A 14,541-nucleotide genomic window follows, 5' to 3' on the forward strand; every position below is an offset into this window, starting at 1 on the left:
TTACATTACATTAAACAATGTACACAATCAATGTGTTACAAACATATACAGTTGTGCTCAAAGGTTTGCACACCCTGGGTAAATATGATCAAGGAAGGCTGTGCAAATAAATCTGCATCATTAGGCCTTTAGATATTTTCTTGAAAAATGTTACAAACATCTAAACTTTCATTGGAGAATTTTAAATAGCGGGATGTCATTGAGAAAACATGTGATTTTCTCTAATACACATTGAGACAATTTCCAGCTCCATGTTGGTGCTCATTTTAGCTTAATGGTGCAGATTTATTTTCACAGCCTTACTTGATCATATTAATCTAGGGTATGCAAACTTTTGAACACAACTGTATATCAAGAGGGTATATGTTCATTTTTACATATGAAATAGTAACAAAAAATTCATGAAAAGTAAAAGGAAAAACAGGAGTAATTCTTTCAATAATTAATTAATTAATTACTTGATAAAAGAAAAGCGTTCAACAATATTATATACTCTTTTTACTTTCTTATTTCTAGTATCTTTGAGACTCTTAAAATAGTTCACCAATTCAGTCTTGAATAATACAATGTTAGGTTTACTACCCACCCATTTTTGTTTATGTATGTGAAATTTTCCACATATAATCAACAGGTTAACCAAATTCCTCTATGATTTTACTTTTACATATTAAAAGTATTTCCTTCCTGGAGAAGTGAATCTTTAATTTTGTGCATTTAAGTATGAGATATTCCACATCCACCCATGCATCACGAAGCATCTTCTCTTCTCTTGTGTCCAGATTACGTAACCGATGATAATGGAGACATAGTAGTCCCAACTGATCCACCAGAGAGTACGTTTAGACAATGCACACCATCTCCATATATAAAGATGTGGACATGTACTAAATGTTATTTGTGTGTCAGTAGACAGCGGTCTGATCGCCGGCGCTGTTATCGGAGCGATTGTGTGCGCAGCGCTGATACTCGCAGGCATGTATTACATCTTTACTGTGAAGGGCATCAAACCAGGAGACATCAGCATCTTCAAACAAGAAACCAAAAACATTGATGTGGTACGTTAAATACTCAGCTGTCAATGTCAGAAAGAAACTTGCTCTTTGTCAAATGTGACGAAGATGCAACATTTTCTGTATCTTAACTTATCCGTGCTCGTTTTTTTATTTCGTCTTTTACCAGCCTGCATTCACAAACCCAAACTTCAGCGGAGAATCTGAATCCTGATGCGTGTGAGATTCACCCACTTCTGTACAGAGAATAACAAATCAACACTAACGTCCTCTTATAATCAGCAATGCGCTTGTTGTAAACTATTACATCAAAAAGTGCGTATTTTAACTGTTTATTTGTTTGTACAGTTCCTTCTTGAATTGAATCGAATTTAAAATAAATATGCACTCAGTTTAAATTTTACAAAACATCATGAAAAACATTAATAAACAAAGCTTTGATGGAAGAGGTGCTAAAACACCACCTGCTCCCTTCACCGGACACACAAACTACACAACACCATGACACAAAAAAGCTTCCCAATTAGATCTAATAGCCAAAAACAACAAAATATTCTCACAGATGGGTTTCTGTCCTTCAAGCAAGATTTTTTTTTCTTTTTTTTCAAATGAATAAAAAATAAAGAATGACAGAATTTGCTCAGTATTCAGTTTAAAGAAATACAGAGGGCAACACTCGGTCACTGTAGTCTTAGAAAAGCAAGCCACAGTATAATTTCCCAGGATACAATCAGAAGATACAGAATAAATAAGTTATTTTTTATATTCCATGGATTTCCAACAGAGACTCACAGTAAAGTGGCGAATCAAGTGTGCATGCTTGCTCTAAAATAACAACAAATAACCACAAAGACAAATACAGTTAGACAAACATCTGTCCTTCTCATGATGATCCGAAAAAACGAAAGTGTTTAAAACTCACAGCTTGAACAGAGGTCACTTACAGACTACAAACAACAGCATCATTATTATTTTCTATAACTCATGACCTTCACAACCCACTTCAGCTAAACACAGATCTCTGAACATGCAAGATTCACAGCAGCAAAGAACTGTTTGTCCTACTCAACCAATCAGAATTCATCCGTGCATGTGCTAGCGTCATCAGGAGTTCAGGGTTCGAGTCTGATCCAGTGAAGGCCGTGACGTGCGTACTGCACTAATGAGCTCATCGAAGATGTCAGACTCAGAGGAGCAACAACACGATCCAGCTCTCGCAGCAAACCTGCACAAACACAACTACATTCATCACACAATCTTTCTATTCCTGTGCCTTATTTATTACATGAATAAAAATGTGATGTTCATCATCATTAAGGTTAGGGCTTCTGGTATAAAGCGCTGATCAAATGTATCGCCTGAATGGACGAGAGTCACTTAAAGTCACCATGAAACGGAAGTTGCGACAGAAATAAGAACACTGATAGAAGATGAATTATGTTTGTAGAAGCTAACCCAGCTCTGAGGTTATACAGATAGCCTTCATCCACATACATTATTAAAAGAAGTTCAGTTCCATGTGTACGGTACCAAATGGCACATACTACATCCGCTCAGCTGTGTTTTAATGCGTGTCGACTCATAACAAAATAACACTGGCATTAATGTGAATGGATGAAAGACTGAAAGAGAAGTCTAGCTGGATGTTTACCGCTGCCTCCGAGAGCCACTTCATCCGCCTGCTCCCACCTCTCCAGAGCGTTCAGAAACAGAGCTGTGACCTCCACGTATGACGCTGCCACCTGTTGGATGGGCTGAGGAATGACCACGGTACCGCTGGAGCTCACAGGAGAAGCAGAACATGATGTGTTCTGCGCACACACACACACTGAGAGACATGTGCGAACATCACAGAAGAGAAAAAAGAAGGTATTGACTCACTTTGAAATGCTCAGCCAGTGTTCGTGAGTGTTTGAGGGCTGAATCACGTCTGTAGCGGAACATGGTCATCTGCAGCATCGACTCACAACGCAAACTAACAACATAAACAGATGACGCAATATCAACTCAATGTGAACATATTACGTTGATGAAGGAAGAAACATCATCTGTTCTCACCACAGGACTAAAAAATCTCTCTCATGAGCAGCAGCTGTAGGGTCTGTGTAATTCTTCAGTATGAGTATAAACCTAAACAAACACACACACTCATTACTGGGCTTAAATGGTCACAATGCTTGTTAATACAAATGTGTCCATATTCTTTAAAGTTTATTTAAATCAATCTCATAAGTGACATTTACAGATGACATTACTGTGATGACGAAGATCACACACAATATTTCACATGTGGTTCACTTCTGTCAAAACTCACAAACCATTGAATTAAAGCAACACTTTGTAGTTTTCAACCTTAAAATAATGTCTCAAACATGACTTCAGTGGTAGAACAACTCTTGGCGACCGGATGGGCGTGTCTAGCGACACGTCAAAGTTGAGAAATCTTCAACTTCATGCAAATGAAGAGCGACTTTCAAAAGAGACAGCCAATAGGAAGATGGTAGAGCTCTCGAGATCAGTGGATGTCGTCATTCAGGCAACCACTAGTGGGAATGCCCACTGGCGACTTGCAGCAACAAAATCGCTTATAATCTGAACGCAGCTTTATACAGCGACATATTTAAGACATTGGTAACAGACAGTTGCGCTCATCAACCACATGGGGGAGCCGTGAGCAAAAGTTCAATAGTGCTGCTTTAAAAACTGTAGAGGACCAGTCACTGAACTCTCTTCATGTTCACCAGCACACAACACATCTGACTGACTCAAAGTATAAGACATATCAGGACGACGGATAGGAAATAATACAGAAAGCCGGAGTATTGAAAAAAGCTTAGCCCTTTCAGTACTAGAGAAGCACGCACAGCCTGCATTTAAAACAAACATAAATCTGACCTAACAGGTTTGCTCATTTCACTCTAAAATACTTCAAAAATAATATACTGTATGTCTATCTCTTAATATGTCTAAATATATGTAATATTTTATTCAAGTGACGCTTAAGATCTTTATTTACAAAAAAATGATAATATGTCAAATATGTAAAATTCAGTCACCCATTTAAATATTTTAACCCTTTTTTGTTAAAGTTGCTACTTCATTTTACTGCTGGTCCAAGTAAAAGAGTAGTTCACCTTCAAAATGAAAATTCTGTCATCATTTGCACGCCCTCTTGTCATTTCAAACCTGTATGACTTTCTTTCTTCCGCAAAACACAAAAGAAGATATTTGGAAAAACGTTGGTAACAGCCCCCCATTCACTTGCATTGGTTACAATAGAAGTGAATGAGGGACTGTGCTGCTCTGTTACTGGCATTTTTCAAAATATCTTCTTTAGTGTTCTGGGGAAGAAAGAACGTCACACAGATTTGAAATGATGACAGAATTTTCATTTTGAAGGTGAACTACTCCTTTAACGACACCCATCCCTAATCAGGACAGAGGAGTCGTTCTGTTGTTCCTGACATTATATTTACACTGGTGGCAAACTGGATTGCACAGGTCATCGTTTTACCTGATGAGCTCAAGGGTCTCCGAGAACATGGTGTATGCCGATCTGGGCATCTGCGTGTCTGACTCCATCGCGACTCCACTCTCCACAAACGACAGAGCAGCTTCCAGATAACTGAGAGCTTTAGACATCTTATCCATCTGAAGAAACACCATGAGATGAGAAACACAACTCTTCTGCACCGCAGGGCTAAACAGAGCTTTACACAGTAAACACCGTTGCATCTGCTTTGTGCTTTAGTTTCTTGGCTTCCCTCATATGATCCTCAACAGAACGTTGCCTGGGAAATAAAGGTTAAAGGTGAAATCACACATCAATCGTACAGAAACGGTGCGTGTGCGAGAGATGCCCACCTGTGGTCCAGCCGCAGCAGCGTCCGGGGTTTTGTCGCAGGCACATCATGGCTCTTGTAGGTTTTCTGTAATAACAGCAAATTAATCTGATGTGTTCACAAACCGTGTGAAATGATGAGTGACTAGAGATAAACAGAACCTTGCCATGAGCCTCTGCTTTCTGCTGCTGGCTGTCAGGAGGAATGGGCTTCTGTTGTTTTCTCTTCTTCATGGAACTGCAGCTCTTGGTGACTCTGAGAGATGTTAAGAGCGTCTGCATTCAGTGTGTGTGTGGACTGTCGGGTGATTGCCACTGATTAATATTCATTCAGCAGCACAGAGTGATACGTCTGATAACGAAGCATGTTTGATATGTTGTGACTGAGTCCCGACTCCTGTTCCCCTCTCTCATTCTGTATCTCTACACCAAACTATCCAAAAAGAGCCATAAAGAACAACAACAAAACAACTAGTTTGGTGTAGAGTAACAGCGACAGTACTATAACCAGTGCTTGACGTGGGAAAAAAGGGTTCCAGTACTCTTTTGTGCACGTTGCCATATGCAAATTATTACCACATTTGAAATTTCTAGGGAAAAAAAAACAGTATTTGGACATTGCTGGTACAACATATTTATTTACTAAAGTAACCATCAGCCAAACAACTGATTTAATCATGTTAAACACAAAAATCATTTCATTACCTGTGATAATAGTTCTGCAGTCTATTGAATTCTTCTGTTCATTAAATCCATCATACACACACAGTCATACCTTATGCCTTTTATGAAAACCCAAGTTTTCATTCAAATCAGCAGAATTCACAATAAATAAGTAGTTTGCATCTCTGAAAACTTTCCAAATATCATTTTTATTGAAAAACCCGTGGCTTGGTTACATCTCACCACTCAGTCACAATCATTAGCGCCCGCCTACAGACGGCCTTCTTCAATTTGATTGGCTGAATGTGCCGGCTTTAGTTTTATTGGCTGAAATGCTGCTTGGCCTCTAATTTGATTGGCTGGAATTCCGTAAAACCCAGTTTGATTGGTCAGTCTGTTGAAATTGGGTAGCTCTGTGCTAATGCTAACACAGTGACACTAGCAAATCACCCATACAATGACGCTTTGGAGTGGAAAGTACCGGCAACATGTGAGAAGTGCAGGTACGCAAGAAAAAGTGAAGGTACGCTAAAGATTCAAGAGTTACTATTACAACGTCCTTAGAATGACATGTCCTGCCGTGCGTGATGTTGCTGTGTGTGAATGTCAGCAGTCTGACGAGTTGTAAAGCCGAAAGTGAACGAATAACAAAGTTATTGGCTTGAGAAAAAAGGAGTCGACTCCGAATCGCGCAAAGGAGTCGTCTTGTTGTTCTCATTTCAGTTCCGGGACAGATTTGCGTCACTCGGTGTGATGCCCGCCTACGTTCCATTTGCTGCACGCGGTACACCAATCACAGCAGACTATAGACCTATGACCAATCAGATCAGAGTAGCCGAACGAATCATCTGAGAATCAGTCAAGAAGTGAGTGAGGTAATAATAACTGGCTATTATTGGAAAACGAAAGTGTTTTTACACCGTGTGTGTACGTAAACTTGTTGTTGGGACACTCCATAAACCAAAGTAGGACCTTAAAAAAAATCACAAATTATTTACTCTTAAAATAGAGAAGTGCGTACCGGCCCACTTCGAGCGCTGACTATAACAAAATATACAACCACAGACATTTGAATAAAATAATTTCATTCATAATTTGCGTTAACCCAGACACCAAACACAAGATTCACATTTAATCTCTCTGTGTTTGTGTAGGTTTGGCAATGCACTCTGACTGGGGACTCACTCTGATTGGCTGGTGGTGTTCTGAGAGGAAAAAGACCGTCTTTCCTCCTTGTCCGTTCTCCGTTTTTTCATTTGAGATGTTCCATCCCTCTCGGCCTGCAAACGCACACACATACAGTGTATATTTGAATATGAAGTATACTGTAAACATTAACAACTGAAATAATCGTGAGAAAACCGATGATCAATAAACAAAACTGTGAGAAAATCATTTGAAATCAGACTCTGAGATTCTCCTCACAGGTCTCTTGTGTCGGGGGATTTTTTGAGGGTCGGGTCTCTCGGTGGCCGTTCCGGGCTCCTGTGGAATTCTGGAGAGCAGCTTTAGCTCGATCTTCACCAGCAGAGGGCGCCAGGTGAATTCTTGGTCTGTGTGTTTGGTGCTGCAGACGGACGGATCTCTCGCTCTCCTTTCGTCTGTTTTCTTTCCGTTTTCTTTCGCCCTGCATGTGGATGTGTTTTTATTGTGCTGGGAGTTCTCAAGGCATGTGCTGTCAAGTGCACGTGTGCTCTTCACAGTCTGTGCGTGATTGGCCTCTGTGTCGGCATGGGTTGGGTTACGAGAGCGACTCTGCTGATCTTCAGCCTCTGTCCTTCCAGGGGAATCGTGGGAGTCCGGCCTGATGTCATGACACAGACTCTCAGGGTTCTGCTGGTTCACACAGAGACAGTTAGGTTAAAGAGATAGTTCACCCAAAAATAACAATTCTGTCATCATTTACACCAGTATGACTTCCTTCCTTCCGCAGAACACAAAAGATGATATTTTGAATAATGTTGTTAACTGGACCCCATTGACTTGCATTGGTTTTGTGTCCATACAATAGAAGTGAATAGGGTCCAGTGCTGTTCGGTCACCAACTTTTTTCAAAATATCTTCTTTTGTGTTCTGCGGAAGAAAGAAGCGACGACAGAAAGTGTGACCCTACTGTGCCGAACACACTTTTGTTTCCCTGAGGATTCACACACTTATTAAAACGTGTCATTTTCTCTACATCTCACTGTGTCTAAGAGCACTAGCCAGGCAAAAAAAATACAACAGGACAACATGGACCCGAGTTTGATTCTTTGACTGGTTCGTTCCCCACCCTCCACCCTGTTCTTTCCTGTCCTCGTCTCTATACTTTGTGCTGCACACAAAAACACATTTCCTCCAGTATGTAACAGTTGATAATGTTACCTGTGTGTGTGGTGTGCGTGATGTCACATGAGCGCTGATGATTTCACTGTCTGATGAACTGCTGTCAGAATCGCTGGAGATGCTGGAACCCCCCCTACACACACACGCACGCACACACGCACGCACACACGAGTCACTTTGTACTAAACCATCTGCTGAATGAAACCATGTCAATGTCACAGCAGTTTGTCGTGCAGCTAAAGCTTTAAACCCATCCCACAGACATCTGATCTGATCAGTCTGATACTCACTGGTGATCTGGAACGGTGTCCGACAATTCAAGATCCTCTAATGAAAAACAACATGTACACATAATTGAGGTCACATCTCACCCTTCAGATTTCTTTTGTTTTTACACCAAGCTATTGATCCCACTGAGTAACCCAAACCCAATCAAAACCCTTTACCTCGTGTATGTGTATGGATGTTTTTTAAACATAATGAGACACGAGGAGGTCTTCTTGAACACGAAACACTTACGGTGAGTTAGGAATGCATGCGGCTCCTGTTACAGGAATAAATGAGTAAAACAACCTGCGCTTCTAATGAAATCAACTTCAAGTGTGATCACTGGGATGTCTCAGACCTCAGTGGAGAGCAGAGGCTCTCTTGTGCTCGGTGTGTGAATGTTTGTCAACAGCTCAGGCCATGAAGTCATCTCCTGTGTACCACAAAGACTTTTAAAACATCCTCTCTCTCCTCTTAAATACAACAACACAATCTGCTCTGACCTTCAGTATGTTGTCCACACGCTGAGCTTCATGACGCCCAATCTGAAACAGACACAAATGCCCCACAATGATAGTAAAAGTCTCACCCACCGATGCCTGGTCCCCACAATTCAAATGGATTATTAAACATACTAAATGATGTTTATTTGAAAGTTTTCTGTGATGGTTAGGTTTAGGGGTTGGGTTAGGGGAAGGCAATAGAATATACAGTTTGTCCAGTATTCAAATCATTACGCCTATGGAAAGTGTGTGTGCGTGCGTCAGCCCTCACGTCAACAGACTGTGGCGGCCGCTCCAAAGGACGCTTTGGACTGCCGCTGTTCTTCGGGTCAAGTAAGTGCTCGTAAGTCTCGGGTGAAGTTTTTAAATCAGGAGAACCGCTGGTCATCTGGTCCTGACCATCCATCGGCCTCACGTACGCCGTGGGCTTCTTCGGGTTCAACAGACCCGGTTTATGGTGCAAATTCAATGGGAGGGTCAGAGCCAGCGGAGGAGCCTCCATCTGTGACGGATCTGCCCGACGGGCTTCAGGAGACGGGTCGTCCACGTCGCTGGGCTGCAGGGGAGACAGCGGCTCGGCGGGTGGAGACAGGAGCGGCAGGTTCTCACTCTGCTGTACAGAGGCTTCACGAGCGGCTGTGGAGCCATCTGTGCGTCCCCAAGAGTTCTGGAGATGAGACGGCTGTGTGGAATCACTGAATGGAAACAAAGAGCCAAGTTCCCGCAGTCCAACATCACTTCCATCCTCGAAATTACCCAGCATCATCTGAATGCGAGAGGACAGCTCGTCACTCTTGTTCATCTGGAAAATAAATTTGACAAAGTGCCTTTAAACTCAGTTGCGGATGCGGTTCCTTTACAATATTCCACACATACGGGATTATAACAAATAAGAGTTCAGTTTGCTTTAATGGGCAGGTCGGACTGGGACTCCTGTCTCTTTAGCCCTCAGCAAGCTGGTCAAAGATAAACATCAGAGAATTGTGTATGATGACAATAAGTTCACTAACCTTCAGTTTCAGGTGGAAAACAGCCTTGACAGTTAGTTATGGGTGTTGTGGACTATTGATGTGATACACACAATAGGTTAAACCTGTAAATAACACATCTGTACACTCTATAAAAATATATATATGTTGTTTTTTTGTCTATTTTTTTTTCACTTTTGTATATAGTGCATTATTGTTTTTATTTAATTTCTCATTTTTTCTATCTTAATGTATATTTGCACAATGTTTGCACCATGTGTACACTTTCTTCTGCACTAAGCTCCTGTCGCAAAGTCAAATTCCTTGTGTGTGTAAACATACGTGGCAATAAAGCGCCTTCTGATTCTGATTCTCATGTATGTTACAATTTACTGTAATAAAAAAAGGGTTTGAAAGGGTTTGTGATTGTAACTGTTTAAAGCTAAACTGAAGCTACAGATTCACTTCAAAAGTGAGGAAAACTTGAATGTCCTCACTTTCGTCTAGAGTGGTGTCTGAGTAAGTTCACACATAAATGAATATATATATATGATTACATCAGAAAGAACGAAGAGTGCTATACAGAGGACATGTGATGATCTGTAAATGAGTAATCTCCATGATGACGTGGTGTTGTGTTATTAGATTTTACATGCATGTGTCATGTGATGCTTTACCTTATATGGCTCACTGAAGAGAGGAGCGATTCTGTCGTAACGGGTCTCCTCCTGCTGCTGCACCTCCTGATTCCTCCTCTCTCTCTCCATCCGCCGCAACACGTTACGATCCTCCATGTGTGCGCTGCCAGTTTTAACGGTTGGGTGTGTTTGTGTCCTGAAGGAAGTGTGTAAACAGAACATCACACACACACACTCATGTTTCTGTGTCTGAAACGCTTTAACAACCAGGGGACCTCCAATAGAAGGCCTCCAGATGACTTCAAATAAGACAAAACTAAAAATCAGGATATTTCTTGGTTTGCTCATTTTGATAACAAAAATACATTACCAGTAGAATGTTTTATTGTGTAGAAATTGTGATGGGGAGACCTCCACATATTGGAGTGAAATGGCAATGGGCGTTGGAATAAAAAGGTAAAGAATCTCTGTCTTCAAATGGTCAAATAATATTGCGCTTTAAAGTTAATGAACACATTTGTGAAAGCATTGGATTATTTAATAAACAGACAAACACACACACACACACACACACACACACACACACAAAATACTGTCAAACTTTACGATTCTAATAGTAAAAATGCACAAAAGCGCGTGCGTGTTTGTGTGATGTTTTTAATGTCGCGGTGGAGACTCAAACCTGAATGCACACAGACTCGTGTCACCCCACATGCAAACGAGCTTATAAATCATAAAGAATGACATGTTTTGAAGGTTGTGTCAGGGGTTAGTTAGAATGCAACGTTATCCTTCAGACCTATCAGGTCAACGTGTACATGCTAAACAGAAAACAAGCTGTTAGTAGTGCATTTGTTCAGATGTTTATTTCGTTGAAACGTGTATATTTTCATAAAACACGTATGTGTGTTTACCGATTAGTAGCGCAATATTTACACAGTGTGTATTTATAAACTTTAACTTTTTTCTCACCTGTTTGCTCTGCTTACTATCGGTTTGCTCCTCGCGCCGCCGGTGTTCGGTCGTTCATGGCGTCATTGTTTATCATGTGACCTGATTGACGTGAACAATCGCGAGATGGACACAAGGCGCCATTGCGATATTTTAAGAATAAAACTAAAATGGAATTACCTGTAGTAATTAATCAAGTTCAAGTTCGTTTATTTATAGAGCACATTTAAAAACGTCCCAGGCCGACCAAAGTGTTGTACATGTGCAATAATACTGAGAAATAAAATCACAAATAATATTTAAAACACAATAGAAAATAAAACAAACAAACCAGACGCCAAGAATAAAAATCAAGGACAATCATTATAGGCTAAAAGCAAGATTAAATTTTAAGATGGGATTTGAATTCAAACAAAGAAGCCGATCTAATATAGAGCTGGAGCTTAGAACCACCCCAAAAGCTCGGTTACCCTTACCCTTCAGATCTGAGGCTTCTAGCGGGAGTGTATAAATGTAGGTCGCGCAGATAAGCAGGGGCTAGATCATTAAGTGATTTATAGGGTTTACTCTCACTTGTCCCGGTTGCCCTCAACTGTGCCCGAGTGCGATTGCCCCTCCCCAATCCCCCGCTGGCCTGCGCTCACATTGCTCTTTCTTTTATTTTTATTAATAGCATATAAACAAGTTTACATACAAAAGGAATTGGATAAACAATATTAACAATTTACAATTCTCAAAGGCAGACATATGAGTTTTCACATTAAGTGTACAATCATGAATAGTAAAATAAATAAATTGAAATAAAAATAGTAAAAAGATTTATAGAAGGTAAGTTCTACAAGGAGTAGCAAGGAGTTATAGGGCACTTAGCTCGCTGAAAAAACTGGCAACTTTAGTAGCTTTTACATTTGAAAGTGCGTCAAGAGAGGCAGCAAAAATTTTAAGTTCATTAGAAAAGTGAGGAAAGGATTGGGGGGTTTCAGAAATCTGCATTTATGAATGAAGTGTTTAGCAACTTCAAGAAGGTTGTTAACCAAGTAATGTTGTTAACAATGTTTCTTAACTCAACTCAACTTTATTTATATAGCGCTTTTTACAATTTTCATTGTTACAAAGCAGCTGTACATAAGACATATTGACTATAAGCAAAACAATTAAAGTTGTACCTGTAAAAACAAGAAAAAGTTGAAAACACAGAAGACAGACACACCCACATACAAAACACTCCACACACACAATATACACACGTACTAACACACATAGACATAGACGTACACACACGGATGCACACGCTCACACACACACACACGCACACGCTCACACACACACAAGTACGCACGCACGCACGCACACAAGTACGCACGCACGAACGCACACAAGTTCACACGCACACACACACGCGTACACAGACAAGTACGCACACACACACGTACACAGACAAGTACGCACACAGACACACACGCACACAGACAAGAGTCGTAGATTCCAGCAGAAAAATGATCACCAAAGATCGTAGCGAAGCTCATCAGATGCGTAGGCTCTGAAGAACAAAAGGTGAATGAATGAGCACGCCGGCTTCCCTCTTATACCCGGACATCCGGGAAGGAGCCCAGCATGCAAATTTCATTCGCCAATTTTCATTGGCCCTTTCTAAATACTCAGAAGATGATAGGTTCTCAAGACAAACCCCATTCTGTCGGTTCGACACAACGTCGAGAGACCGACAGAAAGGGAACACAACAATACAAATACAACATTGCAAAAAATAACACTTCCAGTGACTGATGATCTGTACAGATAACAATTGACAATATATGTAAACTTACAACAGTAAACAAACATTTATTGCAAGCAAAATGTACATTGTAATTAGATAAATCTGCTCTCATTCTCCTGAGGGAATTGATGAGAAATCTTGCATCAGATTCATTAGTGTTCAGTGAATTGGAAAATCCCATTGATATAAATTGTCTGACTGGTTCATTTACAAATAAAACTGATTTGATTCTGGAATTCACCAGCTGATTTAATAATCCTGTCACAGTTTGAGCTCGTTTCTTTGTTTCTATCACTAGAATGGCTACTAGAATTAAATTATAGTGATTAATAATAATAGCTATAGCTGCAAGCAAAAATCATCAGGGTTCAAGCGCATTAAGACCTTTAGGAAATCACCGTCCATTGCAGCCTAGGCAAACCAGAAAATATGGCTCACACCATAACACTTCGACAGTGGAGAAAATGCTTACAACACACACAGACAGAGATTTCTTTTGGTATCCTCACAGCGACATGTCAAAAACTTCAGCTGAAAATCCAGCGCTGACAAAAAGAAAGGTAAATAGGTCAAGTCTGTTTCGATTTTATGATCAGAGGCGGTTAGGCTACATGACAAATTAAAAACACAAACATGACAACTCAACTCAACTTTATTTATATAGCGCTTTTTACAATTTTCATTGTTACAAAGCAGCTGTACATGAGACATATTGACTATAAGCAAAACAATTAAAGTTGTACCTGCAAAAACAAGAAAAAGGTGAAAACACAGAAGACAGACATACCCACATACACAATATGCACACGTACTAACACACATAGATATAGACACACACACACGGACGCGCACGCACACACACACGTACACAGACAAGTACGCACACACACACACACACACGCACAGTGAGAGCACACATTTAAGATAAAGGAGAGAGAAGCACAGGTCAAATATAACAGACTATAAATTCCTATATGCAATATTAATTAAGTAAAACTTTAAAATTCTAAAAACCTGCAAATAAAAAATGTATAAGTGCAGTTATTACAGTAATATAGAATTTTATTTCCAACAAATTAGAAAAATAAAGTGGTGGACTCCAAAAGCTCTAACAGAATTTTAGAAATGTTATGTGAGAAGAAGGCTCAGTTACTGTAAAATAAAATGTTTTATGTCAAAGCTGCATCTGGTTGAAAAAAATTAACATGAATTTGATGTTTTTGATCTATTTGATGTTGTTGAACCCTGAAACCAGAAAGATGATCTCTTTTGCTTTGCCATGTGTTCTCTATCGCGTCAGACGGTAATAATCATTAATAAAATTCAGGATTATTAAATCAACTGGACTGCATGTTGTTCAATGCGTTGAAAGACTGCAATATAAGTCCTGTAATAACATCGTCGTATTATTTCTTATTTCATAACATTATGTGAAAATGAGTGGTACTTACGAATTTGGATTTTCTCATTACTCTGTACATTTTACAAAAATTTGGGATGCAAAATATGGCCCTACGAATTTGCGATATACACAAAATTAGGTATCAAATTTTTTAGCATTATACCCATAGAATTGAGGTATAATGGGTAGAAATGGG

General features: G+C 40.0%; 2 protein-coding genes across 9 annotated transcripts in view; one reads left to right on the top strand and one right to left on the bottom strand.

The window, feature by feature from the left end:
• Window positions 1-1,671, top strand: part of LOC130569895 (macrophage mannose receptor 1) — a 20,821-nt gene extending 19,150 nt beyond the window's left edge. The window contains exons 48-50 of the mRNA XM_057359792.1: window positions 780-833; window positions 910-1,055; window positions 1,180-1,671. Of these exons, the coding sequence (XP_057215775.1) occupies window positions 780-833; window positions 910-1,055; window positions 1,180-1,224 (245 nt within the window). The 3' untranslated portion in view covers window positions 1,225-1,671. The remainder of the gene's footprint in view (window positions 1-779; window positions 834-909; window positions 1,056-1,179) is intronic.
• On the bottom strand, window positions 1,330-11,284 carry aff1 (AF4/FMR2 family, member 1). 8 transcript variants are annotated; one of them, XM_057360117.1, is made up of 18 exons: window positions 11,188-11,284; window positions 10,255-10,411; window positions 8,881-9,411; window positions 8,610-8,651; window positions 8,465-8,539; window positions 8,359-8,383; window positions 8,130-8,166; window positions 7,879-7,972; window positions 6,940-7,347; window positions 6,700-6,794; window positions 5,014-5,107; window positions 4,875-4,939; window positions 4,738-4,801; window positions 4,525-4,661; window positions 3,069-3,140; window positions 2,892-2,985; window positions 2,662-2,821; window positions 1,330-2,235 (listed from the first exon to the last, which is right to left on the bottom strand). In XM_057360117.1, exons 2-18 carry the CDS (start codon window positions 10,369-10,371, stop codon window positions 2,123-2,125), a joined length of 2,223 nt encoding a protein of 740 aa, XP_057216100.1. In that variant the 5' UTR covers window positions 10,372-10,411; window positions 11,188-11,284; the 3' UTR covers window positions 1,330-2,122. The 8 variants fall into 8 exon arrangements, with proteins under 8 accessions (XP_057216100.1, XP_057216095.1, XP_057216096.1 ...); XM_057360112.1 differs by lacking the exon at window positions 8,359-8,383 and having other exon boundaries at window positions 7,879-8,166; XM_057360113.1 differs by lacking the exons at window positions 8,359-8,383; window positions 11,188-11,284 and adding an exon at window positions 10,586-10,798 and having other exon boundaries at window positions 7,879-8,166.
• Window positions 11,285-14,541: the final 3,257 nt, after the last annotated feature.

Source organism: Triplophysa rosa, linkage group LG19, assembly GCF_024868665.1.
Source record: "Triplophysa rosa linkage group LG19, Trosa_1v2, whole genome shotgun sequence".
Taxonomy (NCBI): Eukaryota; Metazoa; Chordata; class Actinopteri; order Cypriniformes; family Nemacheilidae; genus Triplophysa; species Triplophysa rosa.

Bases quoted from the DNA above. Each gene is read 5' to 3' on its own strand.
- aff1 (XM_057360112.1), bottom strand. From the start codon at position 10,371: ATGGAGGATCGTAACGTGTTGCGGCGGATGGAGAGAGAGAGGAGGAAT. The intron at 6,795-6,939 runs GTGAGGAGAATC...GTGCGTTTGCAG, and splicing joins TCCCCCGACACAAGAGACCT to GCCGAGAGGGATGGAACATC. The intron at 4,802-4,874 runs GTGGGCATCTCT...TTTATTTCCCAG, and splicing joins CTGCTGCGGCTGGACCACAG to GCAACGTTCTGTTGAGGATC.